Genomic DNA, 27,553 nt, shown 5'->3' on the forward strand with positions numbered 1-27,553 from the left:
TCAAATGAGATGGAGAAAGATTCAGCAAGGATTCTATTAGTAGAAAAATAAGCAAGGCTCTGGCTGCTGCAAACTTGGGGATTTGAAACAGTGTAATTCTACATTTTATTTTTCATTTCTAACACAGAAAATAGGAAGAAATATTTAAGACCATTGACTGACTCATCGCTCAGAAGGAAGACAATGGGTCTGATTTAGAGATTACGCTAATTTCGCTGAGTCTTTGTACAGATATGACCACTTGAAGCTTTGCCGCTTGTGTGGCAAATCGCGCCACGTATCGTGTGAGTCGTATGCCCGCGAACTGGTATTCGCACCTGCGACCCATAGGATTGCATGGTGATAACCAGCACACAGCATGGTGTACCGTGGCGCACACACAGCAAATGTGCACATCTGTACAACAGCCACAGGAGAACGCTAAAAAGATACCTACTGCCAGCTTCTCTTATCCACTGACACTGCCGGCTTCTCTGATCCACTGATATGTCCGAAGATGCAGCAACAGATCAACTGCGTAACCATTAGACATCTGAGAAATCCTCAAGTTACTCAGGATGTCCGGGTAAATCACGCTGCCGGGCAAGTTAAGCTGCCGCTGGCTTTGGCAAGCCACAGAAAATGGGTCCGACACGCCCCATTTTCTGGAAAGCTCCACGTCACCTCTCCCAAATGCCAGCAGAATGTCAATCATGCTGCACCTTTTAAAGCACTGAAACCGACATCACAGGACCAGATCTGCACATGCGCAGTGCTCCTCGGAACTATGGGAGAGACGTCAATCACTGCGGGAGCCTGAAGGCAGAGCTCAGGAGTGAACGAGCCTCTGGCTGCAGCTGTAGGGAAGGAGCCGGGCGCCCGATGGTAAGAAAATCTCAGTAGGCGCCTGGCAAATGGAGTAGGCAGCAGCGGCGCCTCTCCAGCTCAGCGCCTTCCTGCGGTGCAGGGCTGGCTGAGCGACTGGCCGGGTAAGATGGGCTGGAGGAGGCGGAACTCATTCCGCCACCAAATAGAACTGACAGCACGCAGTTCCACCCTGTTCCGGCCCATTTTAGCCCCTGGCCCTTAGTATACTATTAGCGAATTAATAAGCAAAATTCAGAGAAAAGTACAAGATTAAAATGCACCTGATAGAGGTCCTATACTGTTGGACATCTGTATTTTGCCTGTTTACCCTGATTACATACTTTTTCGTGAACTTTGCATCTTAATTCACAAATAATGTACTAAGTACTTAATATTATTATAGCACATTAAGATGCATATTTTAAGGAAAAGTCAAATGGAGCTGTTTAGTGAGATTTGAGGATAGGTGTACAGTATGTGGTTGGCATTGATTTCACATTTCTATGTTCTGACAGACAACAGACTGCACATTGAACATAGTATAATTTTTGAGTATTTTCAGCTATTTGTCTCTGCTCCACTTTCAAGATCTCTCATAGGGGTCTATTCATCATCATTTAATTTCTACAAAAGCAGGTAAAAATTCACCTACTTTTGTATAATTTAACTGTCAGACCCATTCATCATTCCTGTAACGCAGAAGATATCACAGATATCACCTGGTACAATTCTCCCCTGATAATTTCCTCAGTCCCCATACTTTAGTATGGGGGTCATAGAAATTAAGTAATTCATCAAGTTCCGAAAATGCATTTTTCAGGAACTTGTGAGTGTTACTGTATGCCATCCTGAGATGGCGTACAGCCCCCAATACCATTCACAAGCTGCCCTGAATGGTATCGGGGACAGACGGACAGCAGCGGCGGCGGCTATGTGTGGGGGGCGGTGCAGGGGCAGACTGACAGCAGTGTTGGGGGGTGAAAAGACAGCGGCGACTGAACTGCAATTGTGAGTGTGTAGAACACTGCCCCAGCTCCCAGACTGCTCCCTCACACAGCATCCTGCCTGTCCTCTGTGGACTCCTGGTTGTGGCTTGGCCGGGAATCACCCCCAACACAGCAGCAGGTAACTGGCTGACCGACCTTGGAGAACTGATACCAGGCAGAAGGTGGCTGCTGTGTGAAAAGTAGGGAGACACTACAGCTTTAGGAGAAAAGTATCACACTTCTGCAATGCTGGCTCTGTAAAAGGAGCAGCTTTTCGGAAGTGATACTTTAGTTTTAAATTCGCCACTTTTTTTAATTAAATAAAAAAATGGAATTCATGAATTTCTTCTAAAGCATCACCTAACATAATTTTATCATAATGACTAGACCCCATAAAGAAACACATCCAGAAAAAGCAGCAGGCATTGCCTCTGGAACACCGGACTAACCGACTGAATGGATCTTTTCTAGGACAATAGTGGTGAATAATATGGCTCTCTCTGAGCCAGAAATGAACAGGTGGGGCTGTAACTGGTGCATGACAAGTCGTTCCTGGTTTTCAGGCACGTTGAATGAAATGCATAGTTAAATTAAATGTACTTAATACATTAACTTGGAAGCAATGGAGTCTGAAGTGTAACTAGAATCTATAAAACTACAGGAATAATAAAAGAACCAGTCATCACAGCAGGGAAGTAACTGGAAACATTGTGTACCACCGATATATGGAGTGTAAATAACCTGTTTTGCGAGGTACATAAAATGGGTTACACAGAGTTCTGCGCAGACAGATAATTGTGAGCCACCCGTTATATGATAGACTGCTACTTTTCATTGTGATTATTACAATTTCAGCTGCAACACACATTTTAGCAGCAATTTTAGAACTGTAGATTAATAGTCTTTTAGGCTGATTTGCTTTTAAAGACATTTACTGTACATAATAAAGTAAAGATTGCACGGTTATATCATTTATATGGTTAATGCTAGACTTGACTTCTGTCAGAAAAAGAAACTGAATCAGCATTTTTATGCATAAAACACTTTGTATAGTTATATATAACAGAGAGGTACATATTGCGTCATGCAACTTACATAATCGTTGCAATCTTTCTTTTACAGGAGAGAGAGACAAGTGATCCCGCAGACAGGGTCTTAAACTTTATTAAGTTGATCACATATGATTTTGAATTGCTGGAATGCTGCTGTATTTGTGGCTTGCTGCTCCATTCTAATGACTGGATTACTGTACAAGCATCATGAGATAAACGCGCAGCTAAAAAGCAAAGTATACTGCACATTAGTGTGCTCAGTATGGAAATTTCATAAACTCCTCTTAAAGGGGTACATTTACTATAGTGAGAGTTTTAGAAATGGAGATGTTGCCCATAGCAACCAATCAGATTGTACTTAACATTTATCTAGCACCTTCTAGAAGATAGCTAGAATCTGATGGTTGCTATGGGCAACATCTCCACTTCTAAAAACTCTCACTTTAGTAAATATACCCCAGAGTGTGTGCGTGTGTCTTGTTTTTTTCCATCTTTTTGCCTGTAACTTGTCTTTTTTGTATAATTTTCAAGCTGAATCAGGCCCTTAGGGAGTACTTTTCATGTAATGCAGCAGTGCTGACTGTGGATCTTTACGCCAGATTTTCCTCCATACAAGCACAATTTGTCTACATCTACATCTACCAACCTCATATTGAAGAGATTAGATTTGGATTGTAAAGACTAGTTACTTCTATTGATCTACATGCATGTGACTTGTGTGTGGAAACTAACAGGACGGCATTGTATTCTGGCTATAGATCAGCCTCTCTATAAATGTGTATAGGGCCTGATTCAGAGAATGACGCAAATCCAGTTGTGACTGCGTCTTTGTACGCAGCAACTGTGCAAAAATATGAAAAGTTGTATTGAGGGGCCCACCCGCGGCATCGACAATCCAAGCACTAGCATACAAGGACACAGCATTGGACACAGATCAGTCGAATTATTGAAGCTCTGAGTAACCCTATGGCAGGGCAAAATGGGATCGCAGACGCAGCCCAAAATAGTTGCAACATGCTACGTTTGAGTTCCCACCCCCTTGTTACCGCCCAGAAATGGTACCTGCTTGTCAATCACTTTGCGGATAAATGAGCAGTAGTGAAAAAATCAGCCATTTGCAAAAACATCGACACTGTATCTGTCTCTGAATCAAGCCCAGAGTGCAAATGTGTCCTCATGCAATGTGGTTTCAGTCAAGCCAAACAGCCCCTCTTGGTGCGCTAGGTCTTGGGAAGTCAAACCGCGCTGAGATTCTTTTTCGCTGGAAATGTGCATCTTATTCGCACAAATAAAACAACTCGGAGCAAGAAAACAACTTTACTAGATTGCACTCATCAATTTGATGTGCGACATTTGTACATCTGTGTGTGACTGAATCTGTATACGAAGTGCTGCGCAGAGTTCCGTGTGCTTCATCTGCCTTCCCAATATATCAGCCGGCACTATTAAAGGTTACAACAGGCACTGGTGCTCTCTTCAAGATAATAACAACAGTCTAGAAAAGGAAGGGCACTCAGAGACTTTTAATGACCTGTCTTATTGTTTTCTTAGTAAATAAAATTAATTTCACATAAATTCCTTTTGCTGTTGATAGCCATGCATATACTTTCTATGTCTCAGTGTAACTTGAGTTACCATGCAATGTACTATTGCCATTCTTTTTGATGGGGACACTTAAATGCTGCATACTGCAGATCTGAATTTCATTTGCAGATATTAAAACCAGACTAGATTGTTTTATATTGGCATCGTAGTTTGGAGTTCCCTTTGATACCCTGGCAGTAAACCTACCCCACTTTACCCATATATTTATATTGGGATCACCACTTCTATCCAGCTCCTCAAAGGTAGCACAGACTAGTACGCTTTTAATGCACTATATTATATAATCAAAACCAGAGTAGTACATTTTGTAATGTCATTTTTGTGAGTGTCTATACAGTTTTCTGTAAAGAAATTCTACTTCAAGAACAACATAACATAAATCTGGTGTGCTTTAAAAAATACACCTATCATAAGCAAAAATCATCTCAATATGATGTCACTTTACCATATACGACTGAGACTCCTAGAAAGCAGTTCCTTATCATGCCAGTCTGTCACAATCACCATCACTTCTAATTATACAGAATGATTTCCATGCAGAATAATAGCGGTACAGAAAAGGAACTGTACGGATCAATAATGGGTCAAAATAATAACAGGAAAGAACAATAACTGCACAGAATAATAACTGCAGAATAATTATGGGTTAGAAAAATAATTGTACAGAATAAGTTATAGCATACAAATTGTATAAACTAACATTACAAAATAATAACTGTATAGAAAAATAACTAGACCGAATAATACTAGGACTACAAATAATAATAATAATAATAATAATAATAATAATAATAACTATACAGAATAACTGTACAGAATAATAATGGGACATAATACCAGGATAATACTATGACTACAAATAATAATAATAATATTATTATTTTTATTATTAACAACAACAACTACACAGAATACCTGTATAGAATAATAATGGGGCAGAATAATACTAGGCTACTACTATGAATAAAAATAATAATTTGACAGAAAAATAATGATAGACGAACAAATACTTGTACAGACTATTAATGGTAAAGAATAATCTGACTGAATAAAAGCAGTACAAAATAATAATAATAATAATACAGAGTAATAATGGAACAGAATAATACCTGGATCAGTGCTCGAAGTGGGAATTTAGAGGTGGGGGTATGGAAATTTGAATCCCCCCCCACACTCCCTGCTACCCTTTTAGCCCCTGGTTCTCTCACCCACTGCACCTCTCAGTCTCCTCTCTCACCCCCTACCACTTCTCCCTGCCTGCATCCCCCTCTCTCACCCCTTCTATTCTCTCTAACAGAATCCCTCTACCAGCCCCTCTCTCTGATTCCCTCTTACCTGCTGCTGTGCATCTGGAATAGAGCCGGGGCCTGGGAGCATGGGGTCCCTGCTTCATTTTCATTACAGTATAGTCACCACCGGCCACCAGCCAATCTAGGCTCGCGGACTGGCTCACTTGCAAAAGAAGGGAAGGCTTTTTAAATTTGGTGTCTGAACGCGAGCCAATGAGAAGCTGCCAAGGGCACTCTGTGAGCCATGATTGGCTGGCTGTCAGTTCTGCTGCCGCTGCTTACTACTGCAGTGCAGCCGAGATCGGAAACTCCCGGCTCCAGGGCTGGACTGGGACTAAAAGTAGGCCCTGGCATTTCAAGCGCACAGGCCCACAACATACAATTTTAAACACACAAGTATATATCATTCTCAGTTTTAAAATACACACAACAGAGCTCATCCTGCAGGGGATTCAAACATGTGCTATAGGCAGACATTTTGGTATTTGGTTGGTTAGGTATAGTTGGCACTACATTAGTGTAGGTCACGCACAAAGAAAACGGAGGGCCTTTTTTCAATTGACCAAGCCCTAGTTTAGCAGTTGTGGAGGATTAGATAGTGCTCACTGTAGGAATTTTTTAGGGCAGAGGTGCTGATCACAGAGGATGACACATCTGTGCACACCAAAGCAGAGTCGTAAGTACATATTTTGGTGCCTGAGTATATTAAGAGCATTGGTGCCCCCCTACACATTTTAGAAACAGAGAGACTGCGTGCCTAAGGCGCGCCCCCCCAAAAAAGGGTGTGGTCTCGCTGGGAATGGTGTGTAACCACACAATAGTACCACCAATTCAATCTTAGTCACATTACACCACACAGTAGTGTCCCTTATTCACATTACACCACACAGTAGTGTCCCTTATTCACATTACACGACACAGTAGTAGCGCCGTATAACACAGTAGTAACCCTTATAACACATTAGGCTATGCAGTAGTAGTGCCCCTTATAACACATTATGCCGCACACAGTAATAATAAATAATGCCCCTAACACATTATGCCACACACAGTAGTACGTAATGCCCTTTACAAATTATGCCACACACACATAATTCCCCTTCCACATCAAGCCACATACAGAAATGCCCCTCCAACATTATGCCACACATAGAAATGCCTACACATAAAGATATGCTTGGCAGGTATCTCAGCAGCCGGTATGGTGTTTGTCTATTTCTAGAATTTATAACAGTGGGACTGAGAAAACAGAAATATAAGGTTCCTCATATGCATGCATGGCTGTGTACACTACAGTACTTATAATAAGACTTATTATATGGCAGCCACTGCAAGTTGGCACAAACCACAGAGGAGCCCACCAAACCAAGGGGGTTAGAAATGCTGCACAGTGCACACTCTAGTAAGGTCACGGGTCAGGTCACTGTTGTTGCTTAATCCAAGTTGGAGAAAGGACCTCAGACGTCACAACCACGTGACCGCTATAGCAGGGCCGGTCAGCTAACAGTATTACTATCTATGTGGGTATAGAGGAGGAATATAAACCTGTGGCAAGTGAAGAGAGCCACCGTGCCCGAAGCAAAGTGAAGTATGTAGTCCAAAAAATTGTTCAGTAATAACACCAGTCACAGCACCCTTTTTTACCCTCCCTCAAGGGCAGCATATGGATAGTCTAAGACATAAAGAAGAGGGATGTGCAAATAGTGTATTAATTTTAAAACAATTATAGATTTAATTTTACGTACATCAGAGATAATAAAGATGGCATATTAGGGAAACAGGCCTGTATGAAGTCAGCGTCAAACGGTCCATTCCCACGTGGCAACCTCCTTTTGGTGACACAGACGAAGTGATGTCATCAAACAGGGACAGATCTTGGAGCGCACTTAAATGATCTGTAAAGCTTGGACTCAGGAAACAGAGAATTGGTGCTGACTTCATACAGGCCTGTTTCCTTGACATGCCAGCTTTTATCATCTCTGATATACCTGCAATTGATAATGTAAACAATTCATAATTTTAAAAATACTACACTAAGGCACTCAGCTGCCACGTGACATTGCTACACCACCTGTGTGCACTCCCCCCCCAAAGTTCAATATTCCTCTATGATATCATTAATATACAGCCTATAACTGAAATACACCTCCCATATAACATAATATTACACCCCTCAGATGACATTAATACACCTCCATACCACATAATATTACACCCCACAGAAAAAAAAATTATGTGCTCCAGCCCCCTCACAGAAGACTGACCTGTCAGTAGCAGAAGCTGTGGGCGGCACAGGTCAAGTGTTTGGCAGGATGAGAAAGTCTTTGGGTACAGGTCTGGTGGATGACAGGTTAAGAATGCAGGGACAGGTATGGTAGGTGACAGTGTGAGTATGTGGGGAGTGGTCCGGTAGGTGACAGGGTAAGTGTGTGGGGAAAGGTGTGGTAGGTGACAGGGTAAGTGTGCAGGAAAAGGTGTGGTAGGTGACAGGGTAAGTGTGTGGGGAAAGGTCTGGTAGGTGACAGGGTAAGTGTGCAGGAAAAGGTGTGGTAGGTGACAGGGTAAGTGTGTGGGGAAAGGTCTGGTAGGTGACAGGGTAAGTATGTGGGGAAAGGTGTGTTAGGTGACTGGGTAAGTGTATGGGGAAAGGTCTATTAGGTGACAGGGTAAGTGTGTGGGGAAAGGTGTGGTAGGTGACTGGGTAAGTGTGTGGGGAAAGGTGTGTTAGGTGACTGGGTAAGTGTACAGGGAAAGGTCTGGTAGGTGACTGGGTAAGTGTATGGGGAAAGGTCTGGTAGGTTACAGGGTAATTATGTGGGGAAAGGTGTGGTAGGTGACAGGGTAAGTGTGCAGGGAAAGGTGTGGTAAGTTACAGGGTAAGTGTATGGGGAAAGGTCTGGTAGGTGACAGGGTAAGTGTGTGGTAGCTGACTGGGTAAGTGTACGGGGAAAGATGTGGTAGGTGACAGGGTAAGTGTGTGGGGAAGGGTCTGGTAGGTGACTAGGTAAGTGCATGGGGAAAGGTCTGGTAAGTGATAGGGTGAGTGTCTGTGGGGCAGATGTGACAGGATGAGAGTCTGTAGGCTGGTCTGGGCACAGCACCCCTTTCTCCCTTCAATGTCCTCCTCTCACAGAACTCCCCCACTTCATTGCACTCTTCCCCCTTCATCATATCACAACACCCCCACCCTTATGCCCATGTGTATAGTAACTTGTAGATGACCAGCCCTGTAGTAGTGGTAACATGGTTGTGACAACAGAGGTCCCTCTGCCAACTTGGATCTAGCATCAACCACCCCTTCCATGTACTGTACCCAGCCTCAGCAGCTCCTCTGTGTCCCCAGCAGCCCCCCTTCTACGTACTCAGCCCCAGCAGCCCCTCTGTGTGCCCAGCAGCCCCCCTTCTGTGTACTCCCCCCCAGCAGCCCTCCTTCTATGGACTCAGCCCCGCCAGCCCCTCTCTGTGTCCTCAGCAGACCCACTCTTCTATGTACTCAGCCCCAGTCCCTCTTGTATGTACTCAGCCCCTGTGTGCCCAACAGCCCCTCTCTGTGTGCCAAACCGCTCCCTCTCCTATGTACCCAGCAGCCCCTGTGTGCCCAGCAGCCCCCCTCCTATGTACCCAGCAGCCCCCCTCCTATGTACCCAGCAGCCCCTCTCCTATGTACCCAGCAGCCCCCTCCTATGTACCCAGTAGCCCCTGTGTGCACAGCAGCTCTCCTATGTACCCAGCAGCCCCCCTCTCCTATGTACCCAGCATCCCCTCACTGTGTGCCCAGCAGCCCCATCCTATGTACAAATCAGCCACCCCCTCCTATGTACCCAGCTGCCCCCCCTCCTATGTACCCAGCAGTCCCCCCTCCTATGTACCCAGCAGTCCCCCCTCCTATGTACCCAGCAGCACCCCTCCTATGTACCCAGCAGCCCCCCCTCCCATGTACCCAGCAGCCCCCCCTCCTATGTGTCCAGCAGTCTCCCCCTATGTACCCAGCAGCCGCTCTGTGTGCACATTAGCCCCCCTCCTATGTACCCAGCAGCCCCTCCTTCTATGTACCCAGCAGCCCCTCCTCCTATGTACCCAGAAGCCCCTCCTCCTATGTACTCAGCAGCCCCTCCTATGTACCCAGCAGCTGCTCTGTGTGCACATTAGCCCCCTCCTCCTATGTACCCAGCACTCTCCCTCCTGTGTACTCAGTAACCCCCCCTCCCTGTACCCAACCGCAGCCCCCACACTTACCTTGTTGCTGCTCACACGAAGGCTGTAGACCAAACCCTCACACGAAGCGGCTCCTCGATCAAGCGGCGCAGTGTGACGTCACGCGCGCCGGGTCTTTTCTTTTTTCCTTGCATGCGCCGGTGGGCGAACACCGCATATCAATTGTAGTAGCTGCACGGCCCGCGGATGGCTGACACAAGCAGCCGCATCCTGGTGCGGCCGTGCAGCTCTAATAGGTGTCCGCCTATAAGCACATCACTGGTTCAGGTCTAGACAAGGGCGGCCACGCACCGCCCCTATGGGCCGGCCCTGCTGCCGGACGGACCTCCAGATGGCCGGACTGGCCCATTTGGCCTGCCCGGCTACGTGACAGCGCAGTTGATGCCGATAGAGGTGTGTCCCCAGCGGGACACATCTTTACACGCTGATGTTCCAGCGCTGGGATCCCATACTCGATCCCAGCGCTGGTACATCTTCTGCAGCAAAAATGAAGTGGCAGCGGGAAGTGGCGGTATGTCATACCGCCGTATACCGCCCCACTTCGACCACTGACCTGGATATAATAATAATGGGACAGTTTAATAACTATACAGAATATCTGCAAAAGATAATAATGAGACAAAATATGAATTAACTATATTCAACCATATTATAATAAATAGTGGCATTAGCCATTTCTGATTTAACAATATAAATGTAGATAATTAACTATACCACAACTTATTTATGAGGTACATATGTGCAACAACGTAATTGATACCATTTCTACACCAAGCAGTGATGTAGCAAGAGGCCATTGAGCCTCTGAAATAATCTGGAGCCTTGTGCAATCAAATTACTACTCTACAGCAATAGTTGTGTGTTTGTGGCAGTGTGGTGCATCAGGTGTGAGGGTGTAGTGTATAAATGAGTCAATGATGTCTAAATCACAGTGCACTTTATAGAATAGTCAGGAGGATTCCCTGATTACATGTAAAGTGTTTTACTCTCAAAATACTCTTCTAAGCAGCAGTAGTCAATGGAACGTCAGCATAATAAATGGTGGCATATGGAACCTTCTGGGCTAAATCCACAGATGCCAGCGTAGAACCTGCTTAGCCATGCAGCGAGAATCACACATTGAACCCAAACGGTACCGGTACCACACTGGACTTACATGTGTTGAGAAGCATTCGAGAACATCTGGGAATACTGTGGGGCTGAGTCTTCAGGACCATGGGGGGCCGCATGGCTGAGAACCATCAATACTGGCCGGTGTGGATACATTTTCTTTGAGGTGCGGAAGAAGCTAATGCTGTTATTTGTGATGAGATCCGTCAGGTAGTCCTTTAATGAGAATACATTGATATGTGAGCTGTATATACAATATATCATTATCTAGGTTACCCAACATGACCAGGAAGGCTGCACACAAGTCTTGGGATACTGGTGCTTGTAGCATAAAGTTATTCTAACATTATTTTGACTCTTTCCTATTCCTACTATACTTATATGGATGCTAGAGCCAAGAATCAGCTTCATTGAATCAATAAGAATGAAAAATCACTTTAAAAAATGATCAGGAGCATGGTGCATGAAACTCGGAGACTTCTGTGTCTCTACTGTCCAGACTTTATAATAATAATTCCCATCACTTATTCTTATCCACATATGTTGCACACAAACTATTAGTAGTAGAAATGAAGGCTTCTGTGTTACATTTCATCTCCCAAAGAACAATTATTCAGGCGCTGAAAAATACAATGGACCTTTAGATGAAGGGCATTGCAGGCTAATTTATACCATTCAATTGTGTTATCCTTGCTGGACATTATAGTCAATAGAGCAGAGAGGGATTGACCTAATCACGGGCAGAAATTTAGCTTTGTGCAATGTTAAATCAATATCAGAGCTTATCCGGGTCAAAGGGGTAAAGACTCAGTTACACTTCCACCAGCATCTGAATACCAATCATCATCCTCATAGGAGCTGGGACGCAGGCTCGCAGATGATTCTTGCACTACAGTCTGTAAATGAATCCGGTTTGTTCCAGCCCGTAACACTGGGTCCCCATGGCTCTCTATTATAAAATTGTTCTGGACTCCGAAATGATAAACATGATAATAATAATAATAATAATAATAATTAATAACAACAACAACAACTAAATGAATAGTGCTAGGAACAGTGTTAGCAGGGTCCAAAACCGTAAGGAAAGATGGCATTTCCTTCTAATGGCACTGACTTAGAAGCATGGATAAAATGAAACACCATTTATAAAAAATAATATATATTTAAGGCTCTATTTATTATGCTGGCTAAAGCCCTTTCCCTGACAAAAACTGAAGGCCCTATTCCAGGAAATGTTTCCTCTTACTATTTATCTAGGATCCCCAGTGCATACCTCCTTTCACTATCACCATTTCAGAAAGGCAATAGTAGGAAATATTTATGAAAAATGTTTTGTATACTATATTTAATTAAATAAAATAAATAAAGTATTTGTTTCAAATTGGAAAAATGGCAAATTTTGTTAAAATTTTTTTTTTTTTCTAATATTTTTTAACATTCTAATTTTTATACTTTTTTTTTTTATTTTAATTTATTTTTAACTTTCTTTTTTTTTTTTTTTTTTTACAAGTTGTTCTACTGTAAAAGACCAAGTCTGGGCTTACACATGCCTGAACTGGCCCGGTAAGACATGGGTAGACGCACCTAGACTGGCCCGGCTACTCTTACCTCTGCCGGCCACTATTGCTGAGTGTGACACTCAGCTGCGCTGATGAAATTGTAATGGTAAACTATGGCAGTAATAGACTATCACTGCAGCGCAAAATCTGTGTTATCTCTTCATATTAATAAATAGGGATCTTACTGTGAAAAATAACAGTTTCAAATGATCTTCATTATTCTTGCTTTGGGGAAACTCACATCCACCAGAAGGGGAAGTGCGTATCTCCCTAAGGATGTTGCCCCACCTGCCCTTTCCCCTAAGGAAGTCTGATAACCTGCACTACATTATATCTGAAGCACGTGGAGGGCTCTGCAGAGGACGACCAACACTTTGAGACATCTGGTAAGAAGTGATTGAACAGTGACAAGGCAGTCATTTCCTTTTCTCTTTTATACAACATTGGAGCAGCAATGGGGAAGAGTATGCTCTTCTACTAAGTATTATTTTCTTTCTTTTTTTATATACAGTATGTTAGTTTACATTTCATTTTCTGCAACAGTGGACTGAGTGACAGAGCTAGGAAAATTCTATTCCATCCCAAAAACACAAAAAATAATATTAAGAGCTTTTAAAATGGTATTTTTACACTTTTTCTAGGCAGAAAGTGTCAGTGCACAAGGTCAATTGTATTCGCTCACCTTGGAGTAGTCAAATCCATGCTTCTCTTTAACTCCATTCCGACAGAGTGTGTAGTTGTAAAAGCGAGAATTTTTAACAAGACCGACCCACTCTTTCCAGCCAGGGGGCACATAGGACCCGTTATATTCATTAAGGTATTTGCCAAAGAAAGCTGGAATACAAAACAAGAGAGAGGAAAACATGATGTCACTGGATGAGAAAGCAGCAAGAAAGCAGTGCAGACTGTTGTGTGGGGCCGACCTTCACAGACATCTTGGCAATTTAGATGTGCGGTGAAGTCAATGGGTGGGGAGGCACACATGTATAAAAACACAGGTTTTATGTCAAAACTCAGGAGCATGACAGGGAGTATGATAGGGGAGGGAGTATGTCAGGGGAGGCTCAGCCTCCTCTGCCTACCCTGACTGCACGTCCCTGATTTAGACACGCACATATGAACCTTTTCAGCATATTTCAGGTTTCCTTAGTAGGGACATAATGTTTTATAATATGTTGTACAATTCTGTGCTGTACATTGAGTTTTCAAGCAAACATGAAAACAGATTGTACAGTAAAGGACAGGAGGCAAGGAACATTACGGGATGATGGTGAGGGAACAAAAATAAAAGTGTGTGATCTGTACAGCTGTGATCCCATTACCAGTAATACACATAAACACCAGGACTTTTCTTAGCCCAACACATCATTTTCTAAATTGACCACTTTAACTATGCCTGTGCCATGTGACAGCTGCAATGAGATCAATAAACAGCTTTGTAAGTGCCCCAAAAACTTCAAAGATTTACCAGCTGAGGTTATGAATGGGACAACCTGGAGCAGAATGACTTTCCTATATATTATAATGACATTATAACTTCTGTTTCCCACCTAGAAGAAGGGTGCTGAATGTTTTCAGAAGTATGGACATCATTCTCATGCAGTATTAAGTTGATATTCAATGGTTAGCTCTAAAGAAATCTAACATGATCCCATAAACATCTGGCTTCATCAAAAACCTGAAATATAATAACTAATGATCCCATTCATATGCTTTTATAAACAGTTCGGATGAGTCAGAAACATAGGACTGGCCACAGGCACTGCATACAATGTATGTTGCAGTTTTGATGCCATCTCCTGTAATAAAAACAAGTTGTGTTCTTCATAGCTCATTGTAAAAACAAAAGCTCTTTATTCTTAATTCAATCAGTAAGTTAAAGCATAGTCTGACAAGAAACACAAATAGTATCCTGCACAGGACAAAAATGTAATTCAATTTATAGACCCGTAATTTAGTACATTCTAATAATTACTTACCATATTTATATAACTGCAGGTGCTCCCTGAAATCCAATATCAAGTACTCAGAAAAAAACTTCCGTTGGCCTCGGCCAATGTGCAGCAAGTGATTCCTTTGTGGGGCACTCTTTTATAATAAATGAATTGATATAATTGATATCAGGAAATATAGATAATTACAATATAATTTTAAATTGGTTCCCTCTTTAAAGAGATTGGGCAGTATTTTTACTCTGAGTGTGAAAATATGACAGAGTCACCCATCAATAAACACCCATAAATATCATACAGTTGATATCAGAAAATTAACATAATTAAAACATAACTTTTAGTCGGATCCTTGGGAATTATCATGACTGATTATGAAAATATAATATTCACCCATTAATAAGCACACATACATATCATATCCATCAATAAGCAAACATAAATATCATATCCATCAATAAGCACACATACATATCATATCCATCAATAAGCACACATAAATATCATATCCATCAATAAGCACACATACATATCATATCCATCAATAAGCACACATACATATAATATCCATCAATAAGCACACATACATATCATATCCATCAATAAGCACACATACATATCATATCCATCAATAAGCACACATAAATATCATATCCATCAATAAGCACACATACATATCATATCCATCAATAAGCACACATACATATCATATCCATCAATAAGCACATATAAATATCCATCAATAAGCACACATATATATCATATCCATCAATAAGCACACATGAATATCATATCCATCAATAAGCACACATACATATCATATCCATCAATAAGCACACAGAAATATCATATCCATCAATAAGCACACATAAATATCATATCCATCAATAAGCACACATATATATCCATCAATAAGCACACATGCATATCATATCCATCAATAAGCACACATGCATATCATATCCATCAATAAGCACACATGCATATCATATCCATCAATAAGCACACATAAATATCATATCCATCAATAAGCACACATACATATCATATCCATCAATAAGCACACATAAATATCATATCCATCAATAAGCACACATACATATCATATCCATCAATAAGCACACATAAATATCATATCCATCAATAAGCACACATACATATCATATCCATCAATAAGCACACATAAACATCATATCCATCAATAAGCACACATAAACATCATATCCATCAATAAGCACACATAAATATCATGTCCATCAATAAGCACACATATATATCCATCAATAAGCACACATGCATATCATATCCATCAATAAGCACACATGCATATCATATCCATCAATAAGCACACATACATATATCCATCAATAAGCACACATAAATATCATATCCATCAATAAGCACACATACATATCATATCCATCAATAAGCACACATAAATATCATATCCATCAATAAGCACACATACATATCATATCCATCAATAAGCACACATAAATATCATATCCATATATATTGGGACATTGACAGAAATTTCATATTTTGGCCTCTATTCACCACCACAATGGCTTTGAAATGAAACAAACAAGATGTGCTTTAACTGCAGACTTTCAGATTTAATTTGAGGGTAATTACTGTACATCCAAATCAGGTGAACAGTGTAGGAATTACAATGGTTTCTATAAGTGCCTCCCACTTTTTAAGGGGCCAAAAGTAATGGGACAAACTAAACAATCCTAAATCTAACTTTCACTTTTTAATACTTTGTTGCAAATCCTTTGCAGGCAATTACAGCCTGAAGTCTGGAACGCATAGACATCACCAGACGCTGGGTTTCATCCCTGGTGATGCTCTGCCAGGCCTCTACTGCAATTGTCTTCAGTTCCTGCTTGTTCTTGGGGCATTTTCCCTTCAGTTTTGTCTTCATCAAGTGAAATGCATGCTCAATCGGATTCAGGTCAGGGGATTGACTTGGCCATTGCATAACATTCCACTTTTTAGCCTTAAAAAACGCTTTGGTTGCTTTTGCAGTATGCTTCGGGTCATTGTCCATCTGCACTGTGAAGCGCCGTCCAATGAGTTCTGAAGCATTTGACTGAATATGAGCATATAATATTGCCCGAAACACTTCAGAATTCATTCTGCTGCTTTTGTCAGCAGTCACATCATCAATAAATACAAGGGAACTAGTTCCATTGGCAGCCATACATGCCCACGCCATGACACTACCACCACCATGCTTCACTGATGAGGTGGTATGTTTTGGATCATGAGCAGTTCCTTTCCTTCTCCGTACTCTTCTCTTCCCATCACTCTGGTACAAGTTGATCTTTGTCTCATCTGTCCATAGGATGTTGTTCCAGAACTGTAATGGCTTTTTTAGATGTCGTTTGGCAAACTCTAATCTGGTCTTTCTGTTTTTGTGGCTCACCAATGGTTTGCATCTTGTGGTGAACCCTCTATATTCACTCTTGTGAAGTCTTCTCTTGATTGTTGACTTTGACACATATACATCTACCTCCTGGAGAGTGTTCTTGATTTGGCCAACTGTTGTGAAGGGGTTTTTCTTCACCAGGGAAATAATTCTTCGGTCATCCACCACAGTTGTTTTCTGTGGTCTTCCGGGTCTTTTGGTGTTGCTGAGCTCTCTGGTGCGTTCTTTCTTTTTAAGAATGTTCCAAACAGTTGATTTGGCCACACCTGATGTTTTTGCTATCTCTCTGATGGGTTTGTTTTGATTTTTCAGCCTAATGATGGCTTGCTTCACTGATAGTGACAGCTCTTTGGATCTCATATTGAGAGCTGACATCAACTGATTCCAAATGCAAATGTCACACCTAGAATCAACTCCAGACCTTTTACCTGCTTAATTGATAATGAAATAACGAGTGAATAGCCCACACCTGTCCATGAAATAGCTTCTGAGTTGATAGTCCCATTACTTTTGGCCCCTTAAAAAGTGGGAGGCACATATTGAAACCGTTGTAATTCCTACACCGTTCACCCGATTTGGATGTAATTACCCTCAAATTAAATCTGAAAGTCTGCAGTTAAAGCACATCTTGTTTTTTTCATTTCAAAACCATTGTGGTGGTGAATAGAGGCCAAAATCTGAAAATTATGTCAATGTCCCAATATTTATGGACCTGACTGTACATATCATATCCATCAATAAGCACACATAAATATCATATCCATCAATAAGCACACATAAATATCATATCCATCAATAAGCACTCGATCTCTATTACATCCCGCCCTCAGAGTCAAAATAATCCCCAATCTTTTTAAAAAGGGGACTGATTTAAAGTTATATTGTAATTATGTATATTTCCTGATCAATTATATCAATTCATTTATTAGAGTGCCCCACAAAGGAATCACTTGCTGCTCATTGGCCGAGGCCAATGGAAGTTTTTTTCCTGAGTAAAAGCATAGCCACCTACTCTCCCGTATTGTCCTTGAGACTCCCAGAATACTGTGACAGCTCTGGACTCCCACAAAGGTAGGAGAAGAAATCAGACCTGGTTAGTACTAATATAACTGCATTTTTCACAGCCAACACTAAACTAAAGTGAATTTACGTGTTTGCATGCTTGCCTCCATTCCTGGAATAGTACTATGACTTAAGGATCAGAGGTGTATATTTACTAAAGTGCAGGTTTTCAAAAGTGGAGATGTTGCCCATGACAACCAGTCAGATTCTAGCCATTATCTTGTAGAAGGTACTAGACAAATGTTAAGAAGAATCTGATTGGTTGCAATGGGCAACAGCTAACTTCTAAAAACCTGCACTTTAGTAAATATACCCCAAATGTTTTATGAATGACATGGCAGCAGCATCCAATCACATCTGATCATCTAATGCTGCCAATACCCAGTGTGATCAAAATTTTTGGCACCTTAGATTCCATCCTGCCACATGTTTGGTTTCACACAGATTATTCAATATATATGTGATTTGGGCCAACATAAAAATGCTTTATCACAATGGAAAAAGTCCACAAAATAAACAGTTTCATTCCATTAATGCTGTGTGGATAATTTAATACCTTTCACCAGTTTGTTTATTCACATAACAGAATATAGTAGTAATGCAATAGACAGTTAATTGAGAGACAGATTATCAATCTTGATTGTCTCACGCTGTAGAATTAAGAGAGATTTTACAGAGGACTATCTGTGGAATTTATCAGCCGCATAAGACAATCTTGTGTTGAGTAGATGTTATTTTCCTTAGCAAGACAATAACGTTCACAGGGAGTGATTCAGCATTGGACGGAATTGCAAATCTGCTCACAGGCAGTTTTGCAATTCTGTCCTTGTTAATATGCAAATGTGCAAGGGGGTGTATAACACCCCCTGCTGCATTTGTGATCCCAGCACTGCGACCAAGGTAACTGCAGGAAACTGCAGGCTCTGGCCTTGTCACTCCCAGAAAATGGGGCAGACACGCCCTCGTTTCCGGGAATGCGGGCCGACTACGCCTCCGCCCTGCCCCTTGAATACATCTGCCTGTCATTCGATTACACAGGACCCATTCTGCACACTCGCAGAATGGGTCCTGCGCACCCGCAGATTCCCGATAATCGTGAATCTGCGTTCAGTGTGCTGAATCAGCCCCATAGTGAATGACTGACTAGAGCTATACAACACTGATATTTGATCATGGTATATTACATTTCTGCTCCTACTGTAATTTAAATAACCCTTGATTGATTTAGTTCCTATGTTATAACAGTCTGAAACATTTTTCATTTACAAATCAAATTATGCAACATATTTAGCCAATTCCAATGTAATAAGAATATGGCAGACGTTCTTTCAGATAACACACCCATACTCTTATAATATCATGTACAGATATATCCAGCTATATCCTTGCCACTGATGCGGCAAATTGCACCATGCACATGGATATGCGTACTGCGTATGTGCGTCCCTAGGAATGCATGGTGTGATCACAGTGCGCGCCATAGCATATGCAGGCGCGGGGAATCGCATGGCGTGATGCGTGCGCATGTTTGTGGAGCGATCAGCCACAATGTAACTGGGTGCATCTGTAAGGCGTTCCATTTAAAGACTGGTTGGGATTTCTTAGCTATGGTAAATTTGGAATATGTTTTTCATTACATTCTACAGAGTTACTTAGGGATCTATGTACTAAGCTTGGAGAGAGAGAGAGGAGATATATAAAGTACCAGCCAATCAGCTTCTGTCATTTTTCAAACAACCTGTAAAGTGATAGTTAGGAGCTGATTGGTTGGTACTTTAGACTCCATCCACATTATCTCTCTTTATATCACTGCTTCTTGCATAATCAGAGGTGTGATCAGTTTAGTCTGTTGAAGAAAATCTCAGTTTTAATTAATTTCATATTTGCAAGCTGATAAGATCATCAAATTATTGCTGTTAGTTTTGTGCTGCCTTGTAGTAGAAATAAATAACATTATAAAGCTATTTAACAAATCTTTATCTCCAGAAGAATCCAGTTCAGCCTTTAAGAACACATACACACCATTGTTCCCTGCAAACTACAGAGGCAATTGGGGATCTTAAATAGGGTAATTTCCCTTAAACTTGATATAAAATAGTTAAAAAAGAGTGAGAACTAAATTTATTTAAAAGTGATATGTCAGACATATTACAATACAGAGAGACCCCAACTTCTTGCTCAGAGCAGCAGAATTAATTAAAAAGTGCATTGGATTTACTCTCACATTTTCTCTTTAGTCCCCATTTAGTTATACCAACACAGCATTCCTAATGCTGGGCATACACAGCCAGATAAAATGTCTGTCAGACCGACAGACATCTTATCTGGCTGGCTGCCAGCCGCAGATGTCGCCAGCATACACTGTGAGAGAAATCTCACAGTGTATAGCCCGACATCCGCGCTCCGCCCCTGGGGGAGGAGACATTTCCCTGTTCCTTCCGTAGGAAGGAACACAGAAAATGTCTGTCTGTCAGCCGCGCTGGGCATACACTGCCCGATGCGGCCGTCAGTTACCGGGTAAATATCGCATCGGATGGGCATGCTGGACAATCCTGCATGCCCGACCGAGCAATATTTAACCCTCGGTCGCCCGCACACACACTACAATTATCGGGCCGATCCGCCGATATCAGGCGGATCGCCCCGATAATTGTAGCGTGTATGGCCAGCATAAGTAACAACTGTGCTAAGCTGTATAGTTGCTAAAACTAACAAACAAAATAATATTTAACATAAACTTTAAACAATACAAAGTTGTGGCTGTTTTTAATTATCTTGGGGTATAAGTTAAATGCACTTACCTGGTTAAGTTCTATTTTCAATTACATAGGATTATATATTGCAATCTCTATGGTCAATGGAAAGTGTACAATTATATTGATCCGCGCAGTATTTCTCATGAACATGTGAGAATCTTAGCCATGAATACTTTAGGTGTGATGGTGAAAACAGCATTGGTGACCTATGTATTAATAATCCTGGCAATGCTCGATTATTAACAGTCCATATCGTGATGGAGTTTAATTATAATAATAATAATGACTACAGTCTGCAGCGCTATTTAGCACTCAGTCGGAGGCTTCTGTGAAATCTATTGCATTAGGCTTTTAGAACATAGCAACAATTCATAACATTATGCAGAAACTGCTATTTCTACATAAGTTTTTTCTAAATAAAATGCTTGATAAATAGGCCCCTTAGTATTAATGCAGTATGACATGGTACGCAGAGCATGGGCCAGAGACTGAATGCCTTGTACAATATCCATTTAGGTTTAAGTCATACGATATTTGCAAAACAAATGTGCCAACTGCAAAGTGATTTTTGTAGGAAAACAGCTGTTATGGGCGTAAAAAAAACCCTCTACAATATACACATTTTCTCTCCCAAAAACCTGACCTCACTCAAGGACTGACTTCATTGGAAATTCTGGGCTACATAAAACAACAATCACTAGGGCTGAATCAATTCACAATCTGCCAAAATTGTGAATTTGCATTAATGGTTGTGATTCTAGCAATATCACAAATCTAGCCCTGTGATTATTCTAATGCTCTGATTGGCTACAGGTTGTCCTAGTCTTACCCTATGAACACTCTTAAGGGATTTCAAAAGCGGCTTCGAGTGGCTTTGTACGTTGTGTCTGACAGTTGATTTCTTCTGGCAGTCTATGGAGGTACAAGTAGATCAGCCCAAAGTTGCACTACAGTATATAATTTACTGTAGTGCAACTTTGGGTTGATTTTTGGGGCTTGGGTCCCCTGGATTGCTTTGGTTGGCCTGCTTCAGGGCATCGCATTATAACACATTTTTCCTTTTTTTGCACATTTTAACACTTTTACTGTTTGTTTATTATATTTGTTTTTTCACTTCTCCATCCTATATATGCAGCCGTTGCTCCTCTACCTATATTACTTTACACTTCACCTTTCTCATTAGAGCGATGCCCTGGGGTGGCTTGGCGGAGCTGGTTTGGGGGTGTCCTGGCCTCTGGATTTGAACCCTAGTATGTTAGGGACCTACCCTACAGAGGTTACCTGGATATAGTGGGTAGGCCCATAACCTTGGCCATGATTATGCTAAAAATCTCTATTTATTGCAAAATGTTTTTGCATAATGTAGTTTTATATAATTAGTAATTTGTAGTTGTGCACTTGTGATTTGTCTTTATCTGGAACTACAAGTTGTGACTTGGGCTTCCAGTTCCACCTCCAAAGAAAAATAACAAAATAAAATATTTAAAAAAAAAATAGTAAAGTACTGTACATACCAGTGGCAGATTTTACCTAGGGGCTGCGAGGCATGCGCAAGTCCCGGTGCCTGACATTCATTGTGCAGGCGCCGCGACCAGAAGCAGCGGCAGCCCCCCTCAGATAAGAGGGCAGGAGCTGCTAATGGTGCATACATAGTTATGCTGTAATATGTTTTTACAAAAATTACTTTGCTTAAATAAATTATCAGATTTATCAGTTTTTTTAATAGATTCCCCTGTGATAGCAGGGTAATAAGTTATCTTATCCAGCTATCACAGTCTTGTGACCGCGATAGCAGGATAGGTATATGCATCACCGCAATACTTCCTAAATAGGCTCATATGCTTTGCATAGAGAACTCAGTGATAACTGCAACCGGCAGGTAGGGTTTGATATATAGGGGCCTATTTTTAAATAATATTTATTTGATATTGCCAGAAAATACCCATTATCGGATTGATACCCACAAATATTAAGTATCCCCCGAATGTGCCATAGAGGGACCGCATCTTCCACAAGGCAACCTAGGTACCGTGGCTGGGCCCCACAAAATTTGGGCCGTCCATCACAAGGCTGGCTTCCACTTGAAGCTGTAAATGTTTTACAGAGGCTCAGTAACAGGGCACAGTCCTCCTTCGGCCAGACCGCCCACTACCCTCCTCTCTCCTCCAGCTAGACCGCCCCTGCCTGCGAGGTATTACGTATGTGATACCTCGCAGGCTGAGTTGTGGCAGGCATTAGCATATTTTTGCAGATTTATTGCATGCGATTACGCAGCTGCTATCACAATTGCGTTCCATTCTGAATCATGCTCTTAGTCATAACATCTAACTTAGGGTTAGGGTATTAGGGTTAGTTTAGGTGTTTGGGTTAGGGTAATACGGATAGGGTAATAAGGATGGTATAGCGGTTTGGGTTAGGGGTTACGGTTAATTCAAATCCATGATTGAGCAAAGTTGAATTAATTAGAACCTTGGTTATTTTGATTTGTTCTGTTCTCAGCTATGGATATCCTTAAAATCTGGACTACTAGGGTGCCTTGAGGACCGTGACTGGGAACCACTGTGTTAGGGTATTTGGGTTGGTGTTAGAGGTTTGGGTTAGGGTATTCGGGTTAGTTTAGCGGTTAGGGTATTCGGAATAGGATAGTAGCGTTGGTTTAGTGGTATGGGTGAGGGTATTAGGGTTAGAGGTTATGTGTAGGGTGAAATTTGGGGTTAGGGTTGAGTTAGGGTCATGATTAGGGTAGGGATGCTTGTCATTGCCGTTTTCGGGGAGTGTTTCTGCCTTTTGCTGAGATCATGTACGTAGTTGCTACTACCACAGTTAGACAGCTAGACTGTGTGACCATAGGCTCACTCAGGGAGTCGATGTTTCTCGTTTTTGTTTAGATGCTGTAAATGTGTACGCAGTTGCTGTGGACTTTGCGATGGCTCCGGTGGACAATTCTGTTTTTCTCTGGGCAGCTGCATCACTTATGATGCCTCCCCATCTAGTGCCTAAACCTAACCTAACCCTCTACCCTGAATGCCTAACCCTAACCCTTCCTCTAGTGCTATCCCCTAATCCTAACCCCAGTACTTACCGTTGGGATGCCGGCGCAGGGATTCTGACAGGTGTCGGGATACTGGCGTTGGCATGCTAATCGCTGGCATCCCGACTGTCGTGTTTTGGCCGGATCTCCATATGCATTAACGTACTAATCTGAATCAAGCCCCTAGCGCCTAGTTACTCACTGAGACAGGCCAAAAAATTCCACTTTTAACCCCATGGTAAAAATTGCAAAAACAACTTGCGCCAGTCATGCACCCTCAGTGTCAGCTGTCTCTTACTATTCTGCTACTGTGCGGTATGTAAACAAAGCTAAATGGTTGTTGTTGTTCTGTGACACGATTAATGCATTTTAGCTGTATATGTGTGGGATATGTTATCTGAAAAGTCTGGGCCTTGTGGTTTTCTGTCTTTGAGCACCATACCTAAATACAGTATAATAGCATGTAATGCCCAGTGTTACCCAGGTCAAGTAACTTAACAGTACACAGCCACCCCCCTTCACTAACTGTACCCAATACACAGCGCCTCCTTTATTAATCTTCCCCAATACACCACCCTCTTCACTCACTCTCCCCTATATGCAGTACCTCTCTTCTTCACACGCTGTCCCTTGTGTGACGGGGACCTATTTCCAGACAGGGTGTGTCCACATGGCCTGAGGCTTTTCCATGCTGAACAAAATACAGCTTGAGAAAAGACCCAGTTACATTAGTTAATGTAGAGGGCAGGGTGTGGCCATCCTTCAGTGAGGTCGCGTGCTAGGTTTGTTACACCGTGTGGCGCATACTGACTGGGTAAGCTTTAAAAAGTTGGTTATAAAGGAGAAAAAACAGCAGATAATGTAAATGGCATAAATCAGGAACGACAATATTGTGCTACGGATTGTTTGAGGGCTCTGGCAGTAGTGCACGGTTGTCCCGACAGAGGAGTGAAGTGACAGCTGATGTGGTCACTTCACTAGGAAGACAACGCAGAGACGGGCTCCAAGACTGTCCCCTGCATGTGATTTTTGATACATTTGGATGGTATGTAATTTCTTCTAGCTGCGAATAGCGATGATAAGAAATTACAATGATCGAGTTTAAAAACCTCAACACCCATTTTTGCCAAAGATAGGGCTGATCACATATTAATACAGTATATGGGCCCGATAAAATCAAGAGAAGTAGTTTTACTATGTAAAAACGTATTGTGACCATCAGTGATCTCCCCAGAAATTTTTTCCAGCCGGGTGGCATCAAGAAGTAGACGGGTGGGGGCCTTCGCATTTATGCGCGCGTCGGGAAAAGGGGTATTTCCCTTACCATTCCAGCCCGACAGGTCTCAGGCTGCTCCCCCACTGGCTCTCAGTCAAAAGTGCCCATTATGCAGTGCCCCCTGTAGTTATCCCCATATACAGTGCCCCCTGTAGTTATCCCCATATACAGTGCCCCCTGTAGTTATCCCCATATACAGTGCCCCCTGTAGTTATCCCCATATACAGTGCCCCCTGTATATGTGCCCTTTATACAGTGCCCCCTGTAGTTTTCCCCTTTATACATTGCCCCCTGTAGTTTTCCCATTATACAGTGTCCCCTGTAGTATCCCCTTTATGCATTGCCCCATGTAGTTTTCCCCTTTATAAAATGCCCCCTGTAGTTTCCAATTTATGCATTGCCCCCTGTAGTTTCCCCTTTATACAATGCCCCCTGTAGTTTCCCCTTTACACAATGGCCCCTGTAGTTTTCCCCTTTATACAATGGCCCCTGTACTTTCCCCTTTATGCATTGCCCCCTGTAGTTTTCCCCTTTATACAATGCCCCATGTAGTTTTCCCTTTATACAATGCCCCCTGTAGTTTCCCATTTATACAATGCCCCCTGTAGTTTCCACTTTATGCATTGCCCCCTGTAGTTTTCCCATTTATACAGTGTCCTCTGTAGTTTTCCCTTTATGCATTGCCCCCTGTAGTTTCCCCTTTATACAATGCCCCCTGTAGTTTTCCCCTTTATACATTGCCCCCTGTAGTTTTCCCATTATACAGTGTCCCCTGTAGTTTCCCCTTTATACATTGCCCCCTGTAGTATCCCCTTTATGCATTGCCCCATGTAGTTTTCCCCTTTATACAATGGCCCCTGTAGTTTCCCCTTCATGCATTGCCCCCTGTAGTTTTCCCCTTTATACAATGCCCCCCTGTAGTTTCCAATTTATGCATTGCCTTCTGTAGTTTTCCCATTTATACAGTGTCCCCCTGTAGTTTCCCCTTTACACAATGGCCCCTGTACTTTCCCCTTTATCCATTGCCCCCTGTAGTTTTCCCCTTTATACAATGGCCCCTGTACTTTCCCCTTTATCCATTGCCCCCTGTAGTTTTCCCCTTTATACAAAGCCCCATGTAGTTTTCCCTTTATGCATTGCCCCCTGTAGTTTCCCCTTTATACAATGCCCCCTGTAGTTTCCCCTTTATGCATTGCCCCCTGTAGTTTTCCCCTTTATACAATGCCCCATGTAGTTTTCCCTTTATGCATTGCCCCCTGTAGTTTCCCATTTATACAATGCCCCTGTAGTTTCCCCTTTATACATTGCCCCCTGTAGTTTTCCCATTTATACAGTGTCCCCTGTAGTTTTCCCTTTATGCATTGCCCCCTGTTGTTTCCCCTTTATACAATGCCCCCTGTAGTTTCCCCTTTATGCATTGCCCCCTGTAGTTTCCCCTTTATACAATGCCCCCTGTAGTTTTCCCCTTTATACAATGGCCTCTGTAGTTTCCAATTTATGCATTGCCCCCTGTAGTTTCCCCTTTATACAATGCCCCCTGTAGTTTCCCCTTTATGCATTGCCAACTGTAGTTTTCCCCTTTATACAATGGCCTCTGTAGTTTCCAATTTATGCAATGCCCCCTGTAGTTTCCCCTTTATACAATGGCCCCTGTAGTTTCTCCTTTATGCATTGCCCCCTGTAGTTTTCCCCTTTATACAAAGGGCCCCTGTAGTTTCCCCTTTATGCATTGCCCCCCGTAGATTTCCCTTTATACAGTGTCCCCTGTAGTTTCCCCTTTATCCATTGCCCCCTGTAGTTTTCCCCTTTATACAATGCCCCATATAGTTTTCCCTTTATGCATTGCCCCTGTAGTTTTCCCCTTTATACAATGCCCCCTGTAGTTTTCCCTTTATGCAATGCCCCCTGTAGTTTCCCCTTTATACAATGGCCCCTGTAGTTTCCCCTTTATACAATGGCCCCTGTAGTTTCCCCTTTATGCATTGCCCCCTGTAGATTTCCCTTTATACAGTGTCCCCTGTAGTTTCCCCTTTATCCATTGCCCCCTGTAGTTTTCCCCTTTATACAATGCCCCATATAGTTTTCCCTTTATGCATTGCCCCTGTAGTTTTCCCCTTTATACAATGCCCCCTGTAGTTTTCCCTTTATGCAATGCCCCCTGTAGTTTCCCCTTTATACAATGGCCCCTGTAGTTTCTCCTTTATGCATTGCCCCCTGTAGTTTTCCCCTTTATACAATGGCCCCTGTAGTTTCCCCTTTATGCATTGCCCCCTGTAGATTTCCCTTTATACAGTGTCCCCTGTAGTTTCCCCTTTATCCATTGCCCCCTGTAGATTTCCCTTTATACAGTGTCCCCTGTAGTTTCCCCTTTATCCATTGCCCC

General features: G+C 42.2%; 1 protein-coding gene across 7 annotated transcripts in view; it reads right to left on the minus strand.

Annotated features, from left to right (window-relative positions):
• Positions 1 to 27,553, minus strand: part of SULF2 (sulfatase 2) — a 379,961-nt gene that overhangs the window by 69,962 nt on the left and 282,446 nt on the right. For all 7 annotated transcript variants that reach the window (XM_088472164.1, XM_088472169.1, XM_088472162.1 and 4 more), the window contains 2 exons: positions 13,345 to 13,496; positions 11,150 to 11,319 (listed from right to left, as the gene is read on the minus strand). In XM_088472164.1, the coding sequence (XP_088328290.1) occupies positions 11,150 to 11,319; positions 13,345 to 13,496 (322 nt within the window). The remainder of the gene's footprint in view (positions 1 to 11,149; positions 11,320 to 13,344; positions 13,497 to 27,553) is intronic.

The sequence above is a fragment of the Taudactylus pleione genome, unplaced genomic scaffold (assembly GCF_031769625.1).
Source record: "Taudactylus pleione unplaced genomic scaffold, aTauple2 ptg000121l, whole genome shotgun sequence".
Lineage (NCBI taxonomy): Eukaryota > Metazoa > Chordata > Amphibia > Anura > Myobatrachidae > Taudactylus > Taudactylus pleione.